This window comes from Crocodylus siamensis, chromosome 2, assembly GCF_052110815.1.
Source record: "Crocodylus siamensis isolate JL-2025a chromosome 2, ASM5211081v1, whole genome shotgun sequence".
NCBI lineage: Eukaryota > Metazoa > Chordata > Crocodylia > Crocodylidae > Crocodylus > Crocodylus siamensis.
This window is the reverse complement of record NC_143396.1, coordinates 229805048-229820315: the sequence shown is the minus strand read 5'-3', so window position 1 is coordinate 229820315 and position 15268 is coordinate 229805048. Positions and strand designations below refer to the sequence as shown.

At 45.5% G+C, this 15268-nt stretch overlaps 1 protein-coding gene across 5 annotated transcripts in view; it reads left to right on the top strand.

Annotated features, from left to right (window-relative positions):
* Window positions 1-2511: 2511 nt before the first annotated feature.
* STARD9 (StAR related lipid transfer domain containing 9) overlaps window positions 2512-15268 on the top strand; it is a 232345-nt gene continuing 219588 nt past the window's right edge. For all 5 annotated transcript variants that reach the window (XM_090033337.1, XM_090033336.1, XM_090033335.1 and 2 more), the window contains exon 1: window positions 2512-2635. In XM_090033337.1, coding sequence (XP_089889463.1) covers window positions 2589-2635 — 47 coding nt within the window. In that variant the 5' untranslated portion in view covers window positions 2512-2588. The remainder of the gene's footprint in view (window positions 2636-15268) is intronic.

Here is a 15268-nt window from a genome sequence, read left to right as displayed (position 1 = left end):
ATCACCCAAGGTCAAAAAAAATCACACTGAAAAGAAGTGGGGCAGCACACATGCTGGCAGCGCACACTGCCCAAAACCAGAATCTGGATGATCAGAGCCATGCTCCAGCTGTCAGCCAGGCTTCCTGCCACAGCTGCAGCCCCAGGAGGCCCCCAGGGCTCCGGAACACATGTGGCATGGGCATTCCCCAGGGACAAATAGCAGCAGTACCAATTTTGACAGTTTTTTTTTTTTGGCAACTGCCAGAAAAGGGACTGTGAGCATGGCATCTTGCACACATGGCCAAAGGGCAGCTCCTGAGCAATTTAAATGTGCTGTCCTCCTCAAGCATGTTATAAATAAGAACTAAAACAGAGAGAGAGAGCATGAGCAAGCATGCACCTTCAACAAGTGAGCACAAGCTTTCTTGATCTGTAGTTCATTTTATCAGATGGTGTGTGTGTGTGTGTGTAACTTTGGTTACTCTATACTTTGGTTACTCCATTCCCCGTGGGACTGCTAAAAATTTAGAAAATTAATATTTATCTGCCCCTGGCTGCCTGTCACGCGGTCCTCAATGGCTTGCCAAAACTCAGTAAGCAGCTCTCTGCCCAAAATAATTGTCCACCCCTGCTCTATAAGGTGCGAATCTACCCTGCCTTCTACATGACTACAGACTAACATGGCTAGCTGCTGCCATACAGCTTCAGTTCAAAGATCCACCTGGTACTGTATCCTGTCTCTGATAGTGGCAAGTAGCTGATGCTTTAAAGCAGGGGTGGCTCACCTGTGGCGCCTGTGCCACAAATGGTACAGACAGCCTCTTTGTGTAGCATTTGGCAGATTAGTTGAGAGGACAGGAGGCACAGCAAATTAGGCAGAGAGCACAGGGCAGGATGCAGAACGCAGGGCAGCAAATCAGGCAGGGGAAACAAATGCAAGTGGCACTCGGAGCTGGTGTGGGGCTAATTTGTGGCACACCTGCCCAAAAGGTTGGCTCCCACCGCTTGAAAGCGTGTATTTGAGGGATCTATTCCCTCAGTTAGCCACAGTCACGTTTTGGATACAGGACTGGGTTGGTAATTTTGATTCCAAACATGACATACTTTATAAGGAAGCCACTGAGGGCGAATAATAATTTTTGTAAATTAACATGCTTCATCATAAGCACAGTTCAAATTGGCATGCAGCAGCCAGAAAGGAAAGCCTCTGTCATGTCAGCAGCCCGTGGGAAGGACTCTACCATTCTTTGTGGTACTTTGTGGTAAATGGTGGCAGGGGGGATGCACTGGGGCAGTTACACCCCCCTTTGAATCCTGCTTCACCCAGAGTTTAAAGCCAACTTCCCACAGTGGCAGCAGTATTTCTGTTCAGGCAGCAGCAAGGGAGTCAATTGACTACATGGCTCATTAAAATCTACCTGATTCCCTCTCAACTATTAATTCCACAGGTGTTTGAATGACCCTCTCTCCTTTTTAATGCTCTTGATGTTCCACTAATCAAACTACCCCCTTTTTTTTTGCAATCCTGCTGTCTGTTTGATCTATTCCTGGTAATGTAGCTCCTATTTCAAAGGCCTGCACACTGTTTTTAACTCATTCCCATAAAGTTAAATTTGTTTTTGGACTCCATCTTAAAATTGAATAATCCAGCCTTAAGCCCCTAGTGAAGCCTCTGGTTTCTTTCTTGCCTGAAGAAAAAATATGTGTTGGGTTATAGGTGATGATGCCCCTCATCACCTGCACCCCTCCATTTGTAAAATCCTAGATCCACCCCTGGTTGGCAGCCATGGTCCAGGTAAAATACAAAAGGCAAAGATGTTTATGGGTGATAATTTTTTTTTATTGCACCAACAGTATAGTTATGACTTGAGAAAAGGTACTTGGTACCTCAAAGCTTGCCTCCATGTCTCCCAACTATACAGCTGGTTCAAGACAAGCTGCCATCGACAACAGTCCTTGAATCTTATCAGAGCCAAGCTGTGGCCGCAACTTGAGAGCTGGATGCCTGCTCGCCAGCGCCTTGGCCTCCTGTCCCCAGGAATCTGTTCAGGGTTGGAATTATGTTTTGACCCTTGGGTGGAGTTTAACACTAAGTTAAACCAGTTCATTGATCAACAAGTCCACCTAAGTGATGGAGCAATCCCATGGACTGGAGCCCCCAGGTTTGATTTTCAGATCTTATGGGGAGGCTCTCGTCTCTTATGGGGGGGTCAGCCCCCTCCCCCCCAGCACCTCTTTTAGACTGCATCTGTTGGCCCCTTTCCCTGTAGCCTCCCCGTCTGAGGGAGGCTAGTAAGAAACTGGGTGGGCCGTGCCCGTGTTTTGAAAGGTCACAAGTAGGCCTGTGCCCGGTTCCCCGGGAACCTAAGGAAGGGCAAGGGGCTTAGAGGCTCGGGGAAGGGAGGGGGGGGTCTATTGCGTTGCAAGTAAGTGCGGCGTCCCCGGCGCGAGCGCAGCAGCAACCCCCTCCCCTCGGGCGGGGCGCGCCAGGGTCCTCCTCCTCCGGGGCCGGGCGGGGACGCCCCTCCCCTCCCAGGGGCGCTGCGGGGCTGGGATGCGGAGCCGGGGCGAGGGCGGCGGCTTCTCTCCTTCGGGCTGAGGCGGGACATGGCGAATGTCAAGGTGGCCGTGCGGGTCCGGCCGCTCAGCAAAAGGTGCGGGCCGGGGCGGGGCGTGCACCCGCGTCGGGGCTGACCGGTGTGTGTGCGCCCACGTGCGGGAAGGCGCGTGGGACGTGCCGGCAGCGGAGCGGGAAGCGCAGGCGGTGCCCGGCTATGCCCCACTCGCTGCCCGCACGAAGGGAGCTGGAGCTGTGGCGCCGGTGGGGGGGGTCCTTTTCCCTGGCTGCGAGGCGCCTCTCCCGCCACCCCCGGCCAGCTCAGTCCACCCCGAGAAGGGTTTTTCCCTTCTGTCCCGTGCGCCTTTTGCCGGGGGGTTGCTCTGTTTCCTGGGACAAAGCATCGCCGGAGCCTTTCTGCCCCTGGCAGCTCCTAGGAAGGGATTTTGTGTGTGGGGTGAGGCGGGTGGCGGGAGCCACCTCGCTGCCCCTGGCGCGGCTGGCGGTGGGAGGGAAGAAGTCAGGTCGGAGAGAAAACAAGAGCAGCAGGGACCTGCCAAGGTGCTGGTGCCAAGCAGCTGAGGGGACTATAGGAAAGAGGCAGGAGAGTATGTGCTGTCACTCAGTGACAGGACAGTCGTCATCCTGCATGGGACACACTAGAGATCGGCTGGAACAGGAGGGGGGCTCTGGCCTGGGGTCTCCTGGCAACTGTGGGGCTGTTGTCCTATGGGCCAGCCCCTTGGGCCAGTGGATGCTGTGTGGTGTGCTTGGCTTCCTAGTTGCACCTGGGGAAGACGGCTCTGCTGGCATGGGATAGTACCTGCATAGGTAATGCATAGTTAACCTTGGCTTTATGCCCACTTTATGGAAATGGGAGACCCCTCCCTAGCTTGCTTCTGGGACCTTATGGCTAAGGGCAAGCAAAACTTGGGGGGGGTTCAAACCCTAGGCCTCCAGGCTTGGGCCTACAAGTAGGGTGCCCACCAAAGGTTTTGGGGACATCTGAAGCCCCAGATGGGGGTGGAGGATGTTTGCCAGTAGTAGGGCCACTTATGGTTTTGGACTAACTTAGATTTGGAATTTGTTTTGGCTAATTTGGCTTGGAATATGGAAAACTTAAATAAAATTTAACCCCCGCCCCTTGCCGTGCTCCTTTTGAACCTTCACTTCCATCCCTGTTTTCTTCTTTAGTTGTCCTCTGTAATCACTTGATGTGCACTTAGTGGCCCCCATATGAAGGGTGGACTTTTAGCTGTACTTGGTTGGCACTGGCCTGCATTCCCAATGCACAGCAAATAGGCCTGTGTAAGATGCACCTCCCTGTCTCCCTCCCCCCACCCCTTGTTGTTCCAATTTTTTTTCTCAGTAAGCAGAAGCCGGATATTCAGATTGTCACTCACCCCCCTCCCAGCCCTGCCAAGGCTTGTCCATCTCTTAACAGAAATCCTTCAGGCTGGATAGTGTGGCTGCAAGTTCAGCTCCCACAGCCTTCTCGTGTGGCGTTTGTGTATAATACAGTATATAATTAAAACCATGTGTTCTGTGGAAATTTGGGGAGGAGGGGAAAGAGAGCAAGTAAGCACTTAAGCTGTGCCACATATTGGCTGCTGCAACATACTTTTGTGAAAAGTTAGGGGAGGAGGGGAATTAGCAACATACTATAAAACAGAAATGGAGTGAGAAGTGCCATGAGCTCACTTGCAAAGGGGCCAGGCTTTGTTTTGATGCTGACTTTTTTTTTTTTTAGCATGAGGCCATGACGTTGTTTCCTGACTGTATTAACTGCTATAATAAATAACCCTTTTATGTGGGAGACAAGATGCTTCTTGAGAATTTCCCAGCCAGAGGAGAAATCCATTCATTTTACCAACAATATAGAGTGGCACATTTTGCACTGCTGAATTCATGGAAGGGTTGACATGGCCTTGATAAATTTTGTTCAGGGGTTTATAACTTCTTTTAAAAATTTGCTCCCAACTAAATGTAGCAGAAAATCCTTGCTCTACCTCCATGGTGTTTGAAAGAAGAAAAAAGCACCGAGAAGATTTAAATATAAAAAAGGTTTTTAGCGGTTCTTGTTCATTAATTGACAAGTGTGTTGAGGGTAGGGGGTAGTTTACAAGTTTTCCATATATTCCTGTCTTTGTTTCAGGGGTGACAGATACATGAAATCCTTCCTATTTGAATAAAATTGGAGGTAAATGTTCAAAATAAATTATTGTGACACTAGTAAGTGCTGTTATACTGAATGAATGGGAAGAAGCCAGTTTTGACTTGGAATTATTTGGTGTTAATCTTTTTAAATTTTTTTAAAGTTTCTTAAAATTCTTTTACTTGTTATTTTTCTGGTATTTGTTATTGGTATTTGTTATTGGTATTTGTTGTCTAATTGTCAGGTGCTCTGTAAAAATGAAAAATGGTATGTGTGTGTGAAGTATTACCATTATAAGGTAATTTGATAAAAATTTAAAGGATCCAGTCCATAGGACATTTGTTTAAATATTGCCATGGTTATTAAAGACTGACTATTGTTTCCAGTTGGTAGTGTTGGAATGATGTTGTAGCCATGATGGTCCAGGAAATATGCAAGAGACAAGGATTTTTGTGGGTGATATATTTTATTGGACCGCTGCATGGATAGGATAGACTTATGCCAAATAAGAAGTTATGTAGCTACTGAGAGAAGCAGAGGTCTCCTGGTAGAAACCATGTGTGCAAGTGTTCACAGTTTCTCCCAGGAGAAGAATGCCTAAATGCTTATCTGCTGCTTGACTCCTTCTGGGGATCAGGAGGAGTTGAGCAGCAGGAAAATGTTTTCTGCATCTTCTGAGACTGGGGTCACCCCTGTTTTGGTAATCTGAGGGGAGCAGCTGATGTTTGCCCTCTCCCAGTTTTGGAAGCAGTTGAATGGTGAAGAAAGGCTTCTTTGCCTTCCCTAGACCTAAGTCTGGAGAAGGCATGGGGGTAAGTTGCTCCTGCTCCTCCCATAAACTAGGAAGGGAGAGGAGGAGCATCCACCCACTGTTCCCTGCCCATTCCTCAGGCTATTGTCCCCAGTGTGAACAGTGGGCAGGGTCTTTGCTGTGCTGCTCAGTCCATTCAGCTCCTGGGCACCAGATGAAGGAGTAGCTTGTGACCATAGTGTGAGGTATGTGTGGAGGCTTTGTCCCACTGCTTTAGCCTCCTTGGAAATGAGAGGACTGGAGCAGCCGTTGCCCCTTCCCCTCACCTCCCAACTGCCCTCAGACCAGGATCACCCTGGTTTGATGAAGGACAAGTTACAGGGGAGAGGGTGCAGTTGTAAACTGAATGCCTGTACTACTCTCTGTCCCAGAAACATTTCTAATGGAAAATTTGCATTGATAGAAACGAGTTGTTGGTGGCCTTGGAAAACCTATCAAATGCAATACATTCTTCTTCAAAATACCTGCCTTTTGTTATGCAGTCAGCTGCACATTTGTTTCTTGCATTGTAATTATAACATCTGTGCGACAACCTTTTTTTCCAATAATTAAATGGTTTTAATGAAGCTCATTTTGAATATCAGTTACAATTAGCATCCTTGGTAGTCTGGGAAAAGAGGCCAAGGACTTGGGTAAGTGTACAAGAACTCTTCTCTCACCAGGGCACCAATGATTTTATAGTGGGAGATTTAGAGAGACCATATATGCAATGAGTGCCTTAGTCAAGGCCCTTAGGACTCAGGTCTTTGAAGCATGTCAGCAGGAAAGTCCTTCATTTCATTTCAGGCAGCCTCTACTGCCACAGCTGGTCACATTTGTTGCAGTGATAGAGGGATATGACATCACCTGTTATTTCTCTCAGAAATATGATAGTGCCTTTTGGGAAGACTCTTGACTTCAAAACTCAGCTTAGTAAAAATAGAGAGTTTATTGCTTTAAAGGCCAAGATTTCCCCTTGCCCCAAAAGTAAGGGCTGATATGGGTAAAAGAACAAGCGTCCATAAATAAAAAAGCAGCAGCAGAGACAATTTTATGAGACTTTATTTCCACTTACTGTATGGGGCAGACAGTTCTTTGATTGCATTTGGGAAGGAAGTATTTTTTCCAGACTGCAGAAAGTCCTAATCCTCATTTTCCATGAAAAAAAGTGACATAGAAGTGCTTTGCTTAAAGGTGAGTGCACCCTACAGTTCAGTATTTTGTTTGTTTTTCCTTGGAGTTGACTGTATTAGGGTTTTTTGCCACTTCCTGGTACCTGGAGCTATGGCCTAGACCAGGGGTGCTCAGTCTGGCCTGCAGAGCTGTGACATCTAGGCTATTGTGCTCCCCATGGGTTAGGAAGTTTTATGATGGGAGACGGTGGCAGTTAATACTGCCACCCTCCCTGCTACCAAATTCCCAAGATCCATGGGCCATGCCCACTTCTCCCCATGGGTCTAGGCCACACCCCCTCCGCCTGAGCAGCCAGATCAGGGCCAGGCCATGCCCTGTATTACATCTTGATTTGAAGTCAGGTTGGGACTGGGCCATGCCCCCTTCCATCCATGGGGCCAGGTTGGGTAAAGGAAAACCAGTGTCAACTGAGTCTCATTCCAGAACTTTCATACTAAATGGACACATCCTATCAAATCCATTTTTAAGAGGTTAATTTTCTACACTTTAGATTGGATATTACCCACATAGCTATGTTACCTCCTGCTTTCCTCCTGATCCCTACTTAATGATGCCAGGGAACAGAGAAACTGACTCACCCAAAATATAAAAGGTACTAAAAATCTGAAACACATTAAGAGACCTATGTTCAGCCCACATACCTGATCTCTTGGCATCATTTTCTAGGCCAGGGTGTCAAATTAATCTGGTCCCACAGGCAAGATAAATGATGCAGGGCTGGTCCATGCCCCCCCGCCCCATGCCTGATTGAACAGAGGCACCTCACCCATCTAGGCTAAGTCAAACCGTGATGCCAGCCTGAGCAGCCGCCACTTGCAACACAGCTTGGGATTGGCCCAAGCAAGCAATGCAGGCATTGCAGCCTGAGCCCCAACACCAGGATGCATCCATTTAGTATGTGAGCTCTGGAATGGGATTCAGGTGCCACTGGTTTTCCTTTACATGGTACCTTTTTGCACTGCTGAGTCACTTTGAACCATGTTCTTCCTTTACAGGGACATTGAAAATTCAGAGATAGCTTGTATGTGGCCACTTCAGGCAAAGGATTTCCTGGTTACCATAACAAGCTTGAGCCTATCTTAAGGAGTTCCTGTTTTTAGCTGCTGCAGCTGGTCTCACTTTGAATCCAGTTACCAGAGTGGGATGGGAAATTAGGTAGTTTGAACTTAGCCTGTATAATGGACTGTTTTCTCTTATGCATTGGGGTTGAGATTCATTTTTCTTGTTGGAGTGGGGGATCTGTTTTGATGGTCTATCCTCATAGGCTAATGAAAGCAGTAATGTTTTAGGGGGCCCTGTATCTTGATTCATGACAGACTACTCCCTTGGTGAGCTGCATAATTCTCTTTTATCCTCCACCACTGAAGATGTAGGCCCTGGAATCCCCACCCTAGTTTACAGATGGTCTGTAACAAAAGAAGTGAGGAGAAATTAATAGTAGTGACAGTCACAGAAGTCTCATGCCAAGACTGAAAGATTGCAATGTAGAGTTCATTTTAAACTCTTAGATTGGGGCTGTATGTGAAGCAAAAATAACCTCTATAGAATCTATAACATTTCAGGCAGCAAGTTTCTTATGGTGGTAGATAGTTCAGTAGATAACCTCACTTCTTCCAATTATGAGGAATTTTTCCAGGTATGGGCTATTTGTTCTTCCAATGCAAAGTAAAATCTTGAAGAAACAAAGGAAGACCTTGTACTTAGAATCCAAAGATGCTTCTTGCGATATAGGAGGTGTTGGGAGATCTTGTCTCCTGGTCTTTTGCTCTAGATCTAAATAATGTACAAGTGTTCCATATGCTTGCCATGTGTCAGATTGGCAGATCTGCAGATTGAGAAGAACTGCATGTGTGAGACTACAGGTTTATGAAGAGCCCCATGGAGATGTGTTTCTTGCTTTTAAAATGAAGGGTGCAAGTGGAGGGTGAAAGTTATCAGAAGCCTGAAAGAGCATTAAGGGAAGGTGTATGACAACCGAGAGAAGTGTGGAGAAGGGTGCAGGGAAAGTTAAATTATTTTACCTGCATGAAAAACTGAATGCTTAGATATTGGCTAGAAAAGTTGGAGTGCTTAAAATTTCATTGTGGATAAAAACCTCTTTTTTCCCCTCTGTTCCATTCCATTACTTCTGCATCTCATTCAGATGCAACTTTTCTCCTTTTCCCTCTCTCTTCATTCTTGTACACTTTCTATATTTGATTAAAATCTACAGAAGGGAATCCCCATATTGATAGGCCTCATTAAGAAGTAATAAAACAGGACTCTACAGTGGGTGTTATATGCCAACCCAATTTAATGCTTCAATACATCTGAGACAGAAGTTTTCCCAAAAAAGTCTTTGAGGTTGCAAATACATACAAGTGTAATTCAGCTAAAAAAAAATTACACTTTTGTTACTAAAATTCTAAATTTAATGAACTTTGGAAAAAAGTCTGGAACTGTTAAACAAGCCAGTCATTTCCCTACTGCCTGATGATACTTAACTACTCAACAGCTCACTCAGTTTACACTGGCCAGTTGGCTTTGCTTTAGCTCCCTAAAACTCACAAAATCCGCAAAGATTAACAAGTATGCTATTGGGAGATAATAAAATCACACTTACTATTCAGGGCATCCATTGTCAAAAGAATATAATACTAAAGTGCTGCTATTTATTTCAGTTGATAAATAATAGTTCTTTGAACCGTAGACTTTGTATTTTGTTATGAGTTTCTAGAGTTTCCCGGTCTGTGATGGGCTCACTACTTCAAAACAAACAGTAACAAATAATTAAATAGTAAGCATAGTTATAATAACTCTATGAATTCTTGCATAAATATAAATTAGCTTACAAGCAGTACATTTCAAAAGTCTAAATGCATTAGTTATTTTAATTCACTTAGTAACTACATATATTATTCTTTACCTGGAGAAAAAATGGACATAAAGTAGGGGTGGGCAATTATTTTGGCTAAAGGGCCACTTAACGAGTTTTGGTGAGCTGTTGAGAGCCACAAGGGTAGCCCTGCCCCCTGGTTGTCATCTTGGGACCAGAAGTCCTGCCCCCTAGCCCCTGACCTTTGCTACCAGAAATCCCTGCCCTGGCCCTGGAAGTACTCCTTTTGGGAAGCGGGTTTGCCATCTTGGAACTGGAAAAAAACAAATTGTATACTAAAAATCAAGTATCTACAATAACATATTTTAATTTTATTTTAAAAGATATTTTTGTCCTGATTTGTACATGTTTGTGTCATGTAAATAGAAGTGATTGTATAATAACTCAAAATGAAGTCTTACTGTTGTATACAGTGGGTGTTATATGCCAACCCAATTTAATGCTTCAATACATCTGAGACAGAAGTTTTCCCAAAAAAGTCTTTGAGATTGCAAATACATACAAGTGTAATACAGCTAAAAAAAATTACACTATTGTTACTAAAATTCTAAATTTAATGAACTTTGGAAAAAAGTCTGGAACTGTTAAACAAGCCAGTCATTTCCCTACTGTCTTACTGTTGTATATTGTGGGGTTGTGGAAGGGTCAGGGGTATGGGGTTTGTTGGGGGATGTGTGTATGTGTGGTGTGGGGGTATGTGTGGATGTTGGTGGGGGGGCTTGTTGGAGGGTGTTTATGGGGGTTTGCGTGGGTGGGTATGGGTTGTAGGGTGCGTGGAGGAGGGCGTATGTGTGTGTGGTGAGGTGTGTGCAGGTAACAGTGAGTGGGGCTCCTCCCAGAGGCCTATGGGTATGTGGGGGGGTACATGTAGAGAGAGGTGTGGGTGGTATGGGGTCTGTGGAGGGTGTTGGTGGGTGTTGGGTTTGTGGTTGTGTGGGGAGAGGGTAGTTGTGGGGTTTGTGGGTATGTTGAGGTATGCATGGGAGCATCCTGTGCATGCCCCCCAGAGCTGGTCAGCACCCACCCCACAACTTCCCAGAGCCCATGCACCCTGCCATATCTCCCCACAAGCATCAGCAGTGCACAGCCCCAGTGCATCCTGCTTCTGCTTTGGGCTCGCCCCTGCCAGAGCAGATCCACCAGATGCATGTGCAGCCGTGATCCGGTCCCTGTGCCTGCTCCGCACTGCCCACCCGCGGTGTGTCCTGCCACCCTATGGGCATGCAGTGGTGCTGGGGCGCCTCCATGCTGGACTGCCTTTCTAGGCAGCAGCAGCTGCTAGCTCCAAGACTATGGTACTGGCAGGAACCTGCGTGCAGCCCCAACCTGTTCCATGTCTGCTGCCGACTTACCTGCTCACACTGAGCAGCTGTAGCAGTAGCAGCACCGGTGGGGCAGAAATGTGCTCAGCATGGAGGAAAAGTGGCCTCTCCCTGCCACTGCTGCCCAGCACTTCCTGCAGCAGCATGGGGATGATATTTATTAATCAAATTTGAAAAAAGATAGTTATAGAGGTATTGGGTAAAACTTTCAAAAGCACCTTAAGTTCCTAAGGTGATTTTGAAGATTTTATCCTTTGAGATTAGAAACCATAGGTTTTCTTATACGAATTGTTGTCTCTTGTGGAACATTATTTTTAATGTGTTATTAGATGCCAACACTGTACTCTTGGCAAAAGATGTAGCATGTTCACACTAGGGGCTTCCAAGGCTTGTTGTGATTCCGAGGGGCCAAGACTGCTTTGCGTCCTTTCTTAATGAAACTGAGTGCCTGGATTAAAAACAAAATAAAAATTGGTTAAGCGAGTGTTGTATGTGTGGTAGTTTGAAAACACACAAGGCTTCATGTTAGTCTGGATCTCAGTGAATCAGCTATTCCTCTTGTCATTGGTACATGGTTGTATTTTACCTGATATTTGTAGGGTGGAAAAATGAGTGTTACTTATCAATAGGCTGGAGAAGCAAAATAGAAGGCTGCTACTGTAGAAACCTCAAATCATGTGGGCAGTTACAAGAACCCCTTAAAGTCTTCTGTAACTGAGGGAGACCTTAAGATATAACTTTAGAAGTTTGCAGTAGTATTGCAGTATTCTTTTTTCTGTGTCCTTGACCTGAATGCAGGTTTTAAATGATTCATAAATCCCTGTTATGAATTCAGTAGGGATGGAGCTGAGGGTTTGGGAGGGTACATGCTGTTTTTTAAGACCCAGTAAATAGATCATAACTTTAAAAAAAAACAGTGTTACTCTGCAATAATAACAAATTATCAACAGATTAAAACAGTCATATTTGTTAAGAATTATTGAAGCTTATCAAAACTTATTAAAGCATATTATAAAAATAGAGGAGTATGCTCTGCTGGCAGTTTGGGAGGCAGAGAAGGGGTAGGATGGTTCCACAAGCACTGAATTGTCCATGGAATTCACAGTCAGTTGGTGGAAATATCTTTGGACATCTTGCTTCACAACACTGTAATATATGCTTTTGTTGGTTGAGGAGGTGCACAATATCTTGGTGTTCTTCTCTGTCAACCTCTGTCCTCCAACATGTAGTTCCTGTTCTCCTGAGGGCTACAGACAGAAGCTGCACATTAACCAGGTTAAGTGATCAGAAACTGGTTTAAACCTGTATCAGAATAGAAGTTCAATGCACATAAACCAGTTTCAAAATGGCTGAAACTGGTTTAAGGTAAACCTAGTTGAAAGTAGTATCAGAGTTAATTGATTTAAGTCAAACTAGTTTCTGAAACTTCTGTCCCAGATCTCTTCCTGGTTCAAGTTAAATTAGAGTCCCCCAGCATCCCAGCATTTTGCAGCCCTGGGCTGGGCTATGCTACTTGCTCTAGAGCATGGGTAGGCAATGTTTTTTGGCCAGAGTACCAAAAAACACCGCAATGCCTACCTCGGAAGGTGCCAGAGTGCCGGCATGGCAGAAAAAATGAGGGCAAGGGGTACGTGGCAGGATGCTCTGCTGCCCCTTGCCCCCCACCCAAAGCCCCTACCCCACAGTCCAGGCTCTGTAGCTGCCAGCAGCTACCCCGGCTCTGGGTAGCTGCTGGACCCCAGGCTGCTCCCAGCAGGTCTTGCAGCATCCCAGCTGCCTGCTGGGAGCAGCCCAGGATCTTGGTTGGCAGCAGCTCTCCAGAGCCAGGGCCGGCTGCAGCCCGGAGGCTTGAAACAGCTGTGCCGGGCTCCGGCATCAGCTCCGCATTGGTGCGTGCTGGCATGCCTCGAAACGGGCGGTGGGAGAAGGGCCTGAGGCAGTGCAGACCCAGTCTCTCCCCTGCTCCCAGCACGGAGGTGATGAGCCCGGCACAGCTGCTTTTAGCCAGCCTGGGCTCTGGGCAGCTGCAGCAAACAGCAGGCAGAGTGCAAACAACTGCGCTGGGCTGCACAGCTCCAGCATCAGCTCTGTGCTGGTGGCAACTGCATGTGTACCTCAGGGGGGACAGCAGGGCAGCACAGCCTGCCCTGAGATGGCCGGAGCCGGGGCTGGCTGCAGCGTGCCAAGCAAAATGGCCTCGCGTGCCACGCTTGGCACATGTACCAGGGGTAGCCGACCCCTGCTCTAGAGAGCAGGGCTGGCTCCAGCCTTCTGTTCCTAGGTGAAGCAGTGAGGGCTGACTCACTAGTCCCGCCCCCCAGGCAAACCCCAGCTGGGGTCTAGAGCTGTGGAGGGAGGTTAAACTTCCCTTTCACCAAGTACAGAGCTGCCCTGCCCTGTTTACTTAGTGCTGGCTGTGACTGTGGACTACAAATCCCAGAGGCACCTGGAAGCAGGAAGAAGAAGTAATGAACAAATCCGCAGAGTTCTGCTGCTGTGATTGTGGACTGCGAGTCCCAGAGATCTCAGGGGCAGGAGGGAGAGGAAGTGAACATGCAGCCTATGCTGCCTATGTGCCAGACAGCCATGCTGTAGTGCCCCCTTACTTCTGGCTTAAGCCACTACATGCATGTGGCTGCATTTCCTCACTAAAACCTGAATGCCTATTCATTTGCTTATTGGTTCAATCTTTGCAGCTTAGGCTAACCTGCAAAGACTGAATCAATTCAGCGTTGGGCTTTTTGACTGTCTGTACTAGCCCTGGGCAGCATCCTGCCCCTCTTGCCCTGTCCAGCACTGTAGGAAAGGAATTTATTTTGCATTTGGCAATCAGGCTTGAAAATCAAAGCTCTGCCTTTGGTAATAATTGTACCTGTTCAGTTTTACTCTTAATGGTCATGTCACTTCACTGGTCCATCACTAAATTGCTTGCAAGATCTGTTGTTGTATGTCCTCTGCAAAAGAACGTACAACAACAGATTATAAATATGAATTTATAGAACTGTTTTTGGTATGTGAGTGTGCATAGTGGCTCCATCTGACTGATGAATTCCTCTGTTCCTAGAGCCATATTCAACATAGATGGAATGGTGCCAGTGAATTTTACTTATTTTTTACAGTTCATCCTCAGTTATCTTATTCTTGATTTCCCAAACCCTCAGTTATATGAACAGTGGCTTTATTATACTAACTTGTAACTTTTGATATAGCTGTTCTCCTTTAAATTTTACTGTATTTAACATCTGTGCTGTTAAGCGTAGTCTGGTTTTACATCATGCATTATGGGTTATCCTGTATAATCCACATCTAAATATTTATATTACACAAGAAGCCAGAGGTTCTCAATAGGGATTAGTGCCACACTGCTCAAGGACTGTGTGAACATGGCTCCATGCATAAAAAAACTTAAGCTGCAGTGGTCTAAGCATAGTTTGTGTAGCTTTTCTGTCTTCCCCTTTCTACCTCTGTTTTTAAATTTTGTCTGCCAGTTTGCTTATCTTTGATAAATAAACTTTGTTCTTGCAGACTACCAAATAGAGACAATTAATAACTCGGCAACAATAGCAATGGTGCTGGCAACAAAGTCTTTAGCTTTGCTGTTCTTGTCTCCTACTTCAGTAGTTGCTTATCTGTTCTCTGTTATTGAAAGCTGTTTCTAGATTGCAGCTTATTGTGCTGATTATGAATATGAATAGATTATAAAAACAATAAATATAATGGTCAAGGGAGATAATATGTATGGCTTCAACTGTAGATTTACAGTTCTGAATTTTAAACTTTTTCATGAAAATCAGTAGAACAGCTGTATATGGTTATACAGAAATATCTTTTTTTAGAATAACCCTCATAAATTGCCTCATAGAGTAACTGCCTCATAAATTTTTGGAGATTGAAGACCTCTGATTTTCAAATGTATTGTCCGTTGTGGTAAAAGGAGAACAGAAATATAAGTGATTGTGATGTGCTGAAAAATATATGACTTTAATTCATTGTCACCTTAAGATTTTTTTTTTTAAGTGTGAATGATTTTTGGCCAGAGTGCTTGCATTTCCTAGCCTGTTCTATAAAACTGCATTAAAAATAAATAGAATAGATCTATCCTGAGTGTAAATATTGTATATCTGCACCAGTCTTCTTCCAGCACAGCAAGTTTACATAAAGTTGAAGACCACACCCACAACAAGTTTGCAGCTTTAAAAACCTCTTTTGCCTTATCAGAGTGTGAAAAAGTCTTGAAAAATGTATCAGATGAAACACCTTTCTTTTGTTTTTGGCTTGTGCTGTTGCCCTTCTGTACTCTGTGTTAGGCAGATGGACCAATCCATTGCAAGATTTTTTCTGTTATAACTTCCCACTTTGCAGTCCATAAATTTTTTAAAAATAAGAAAGTCTAT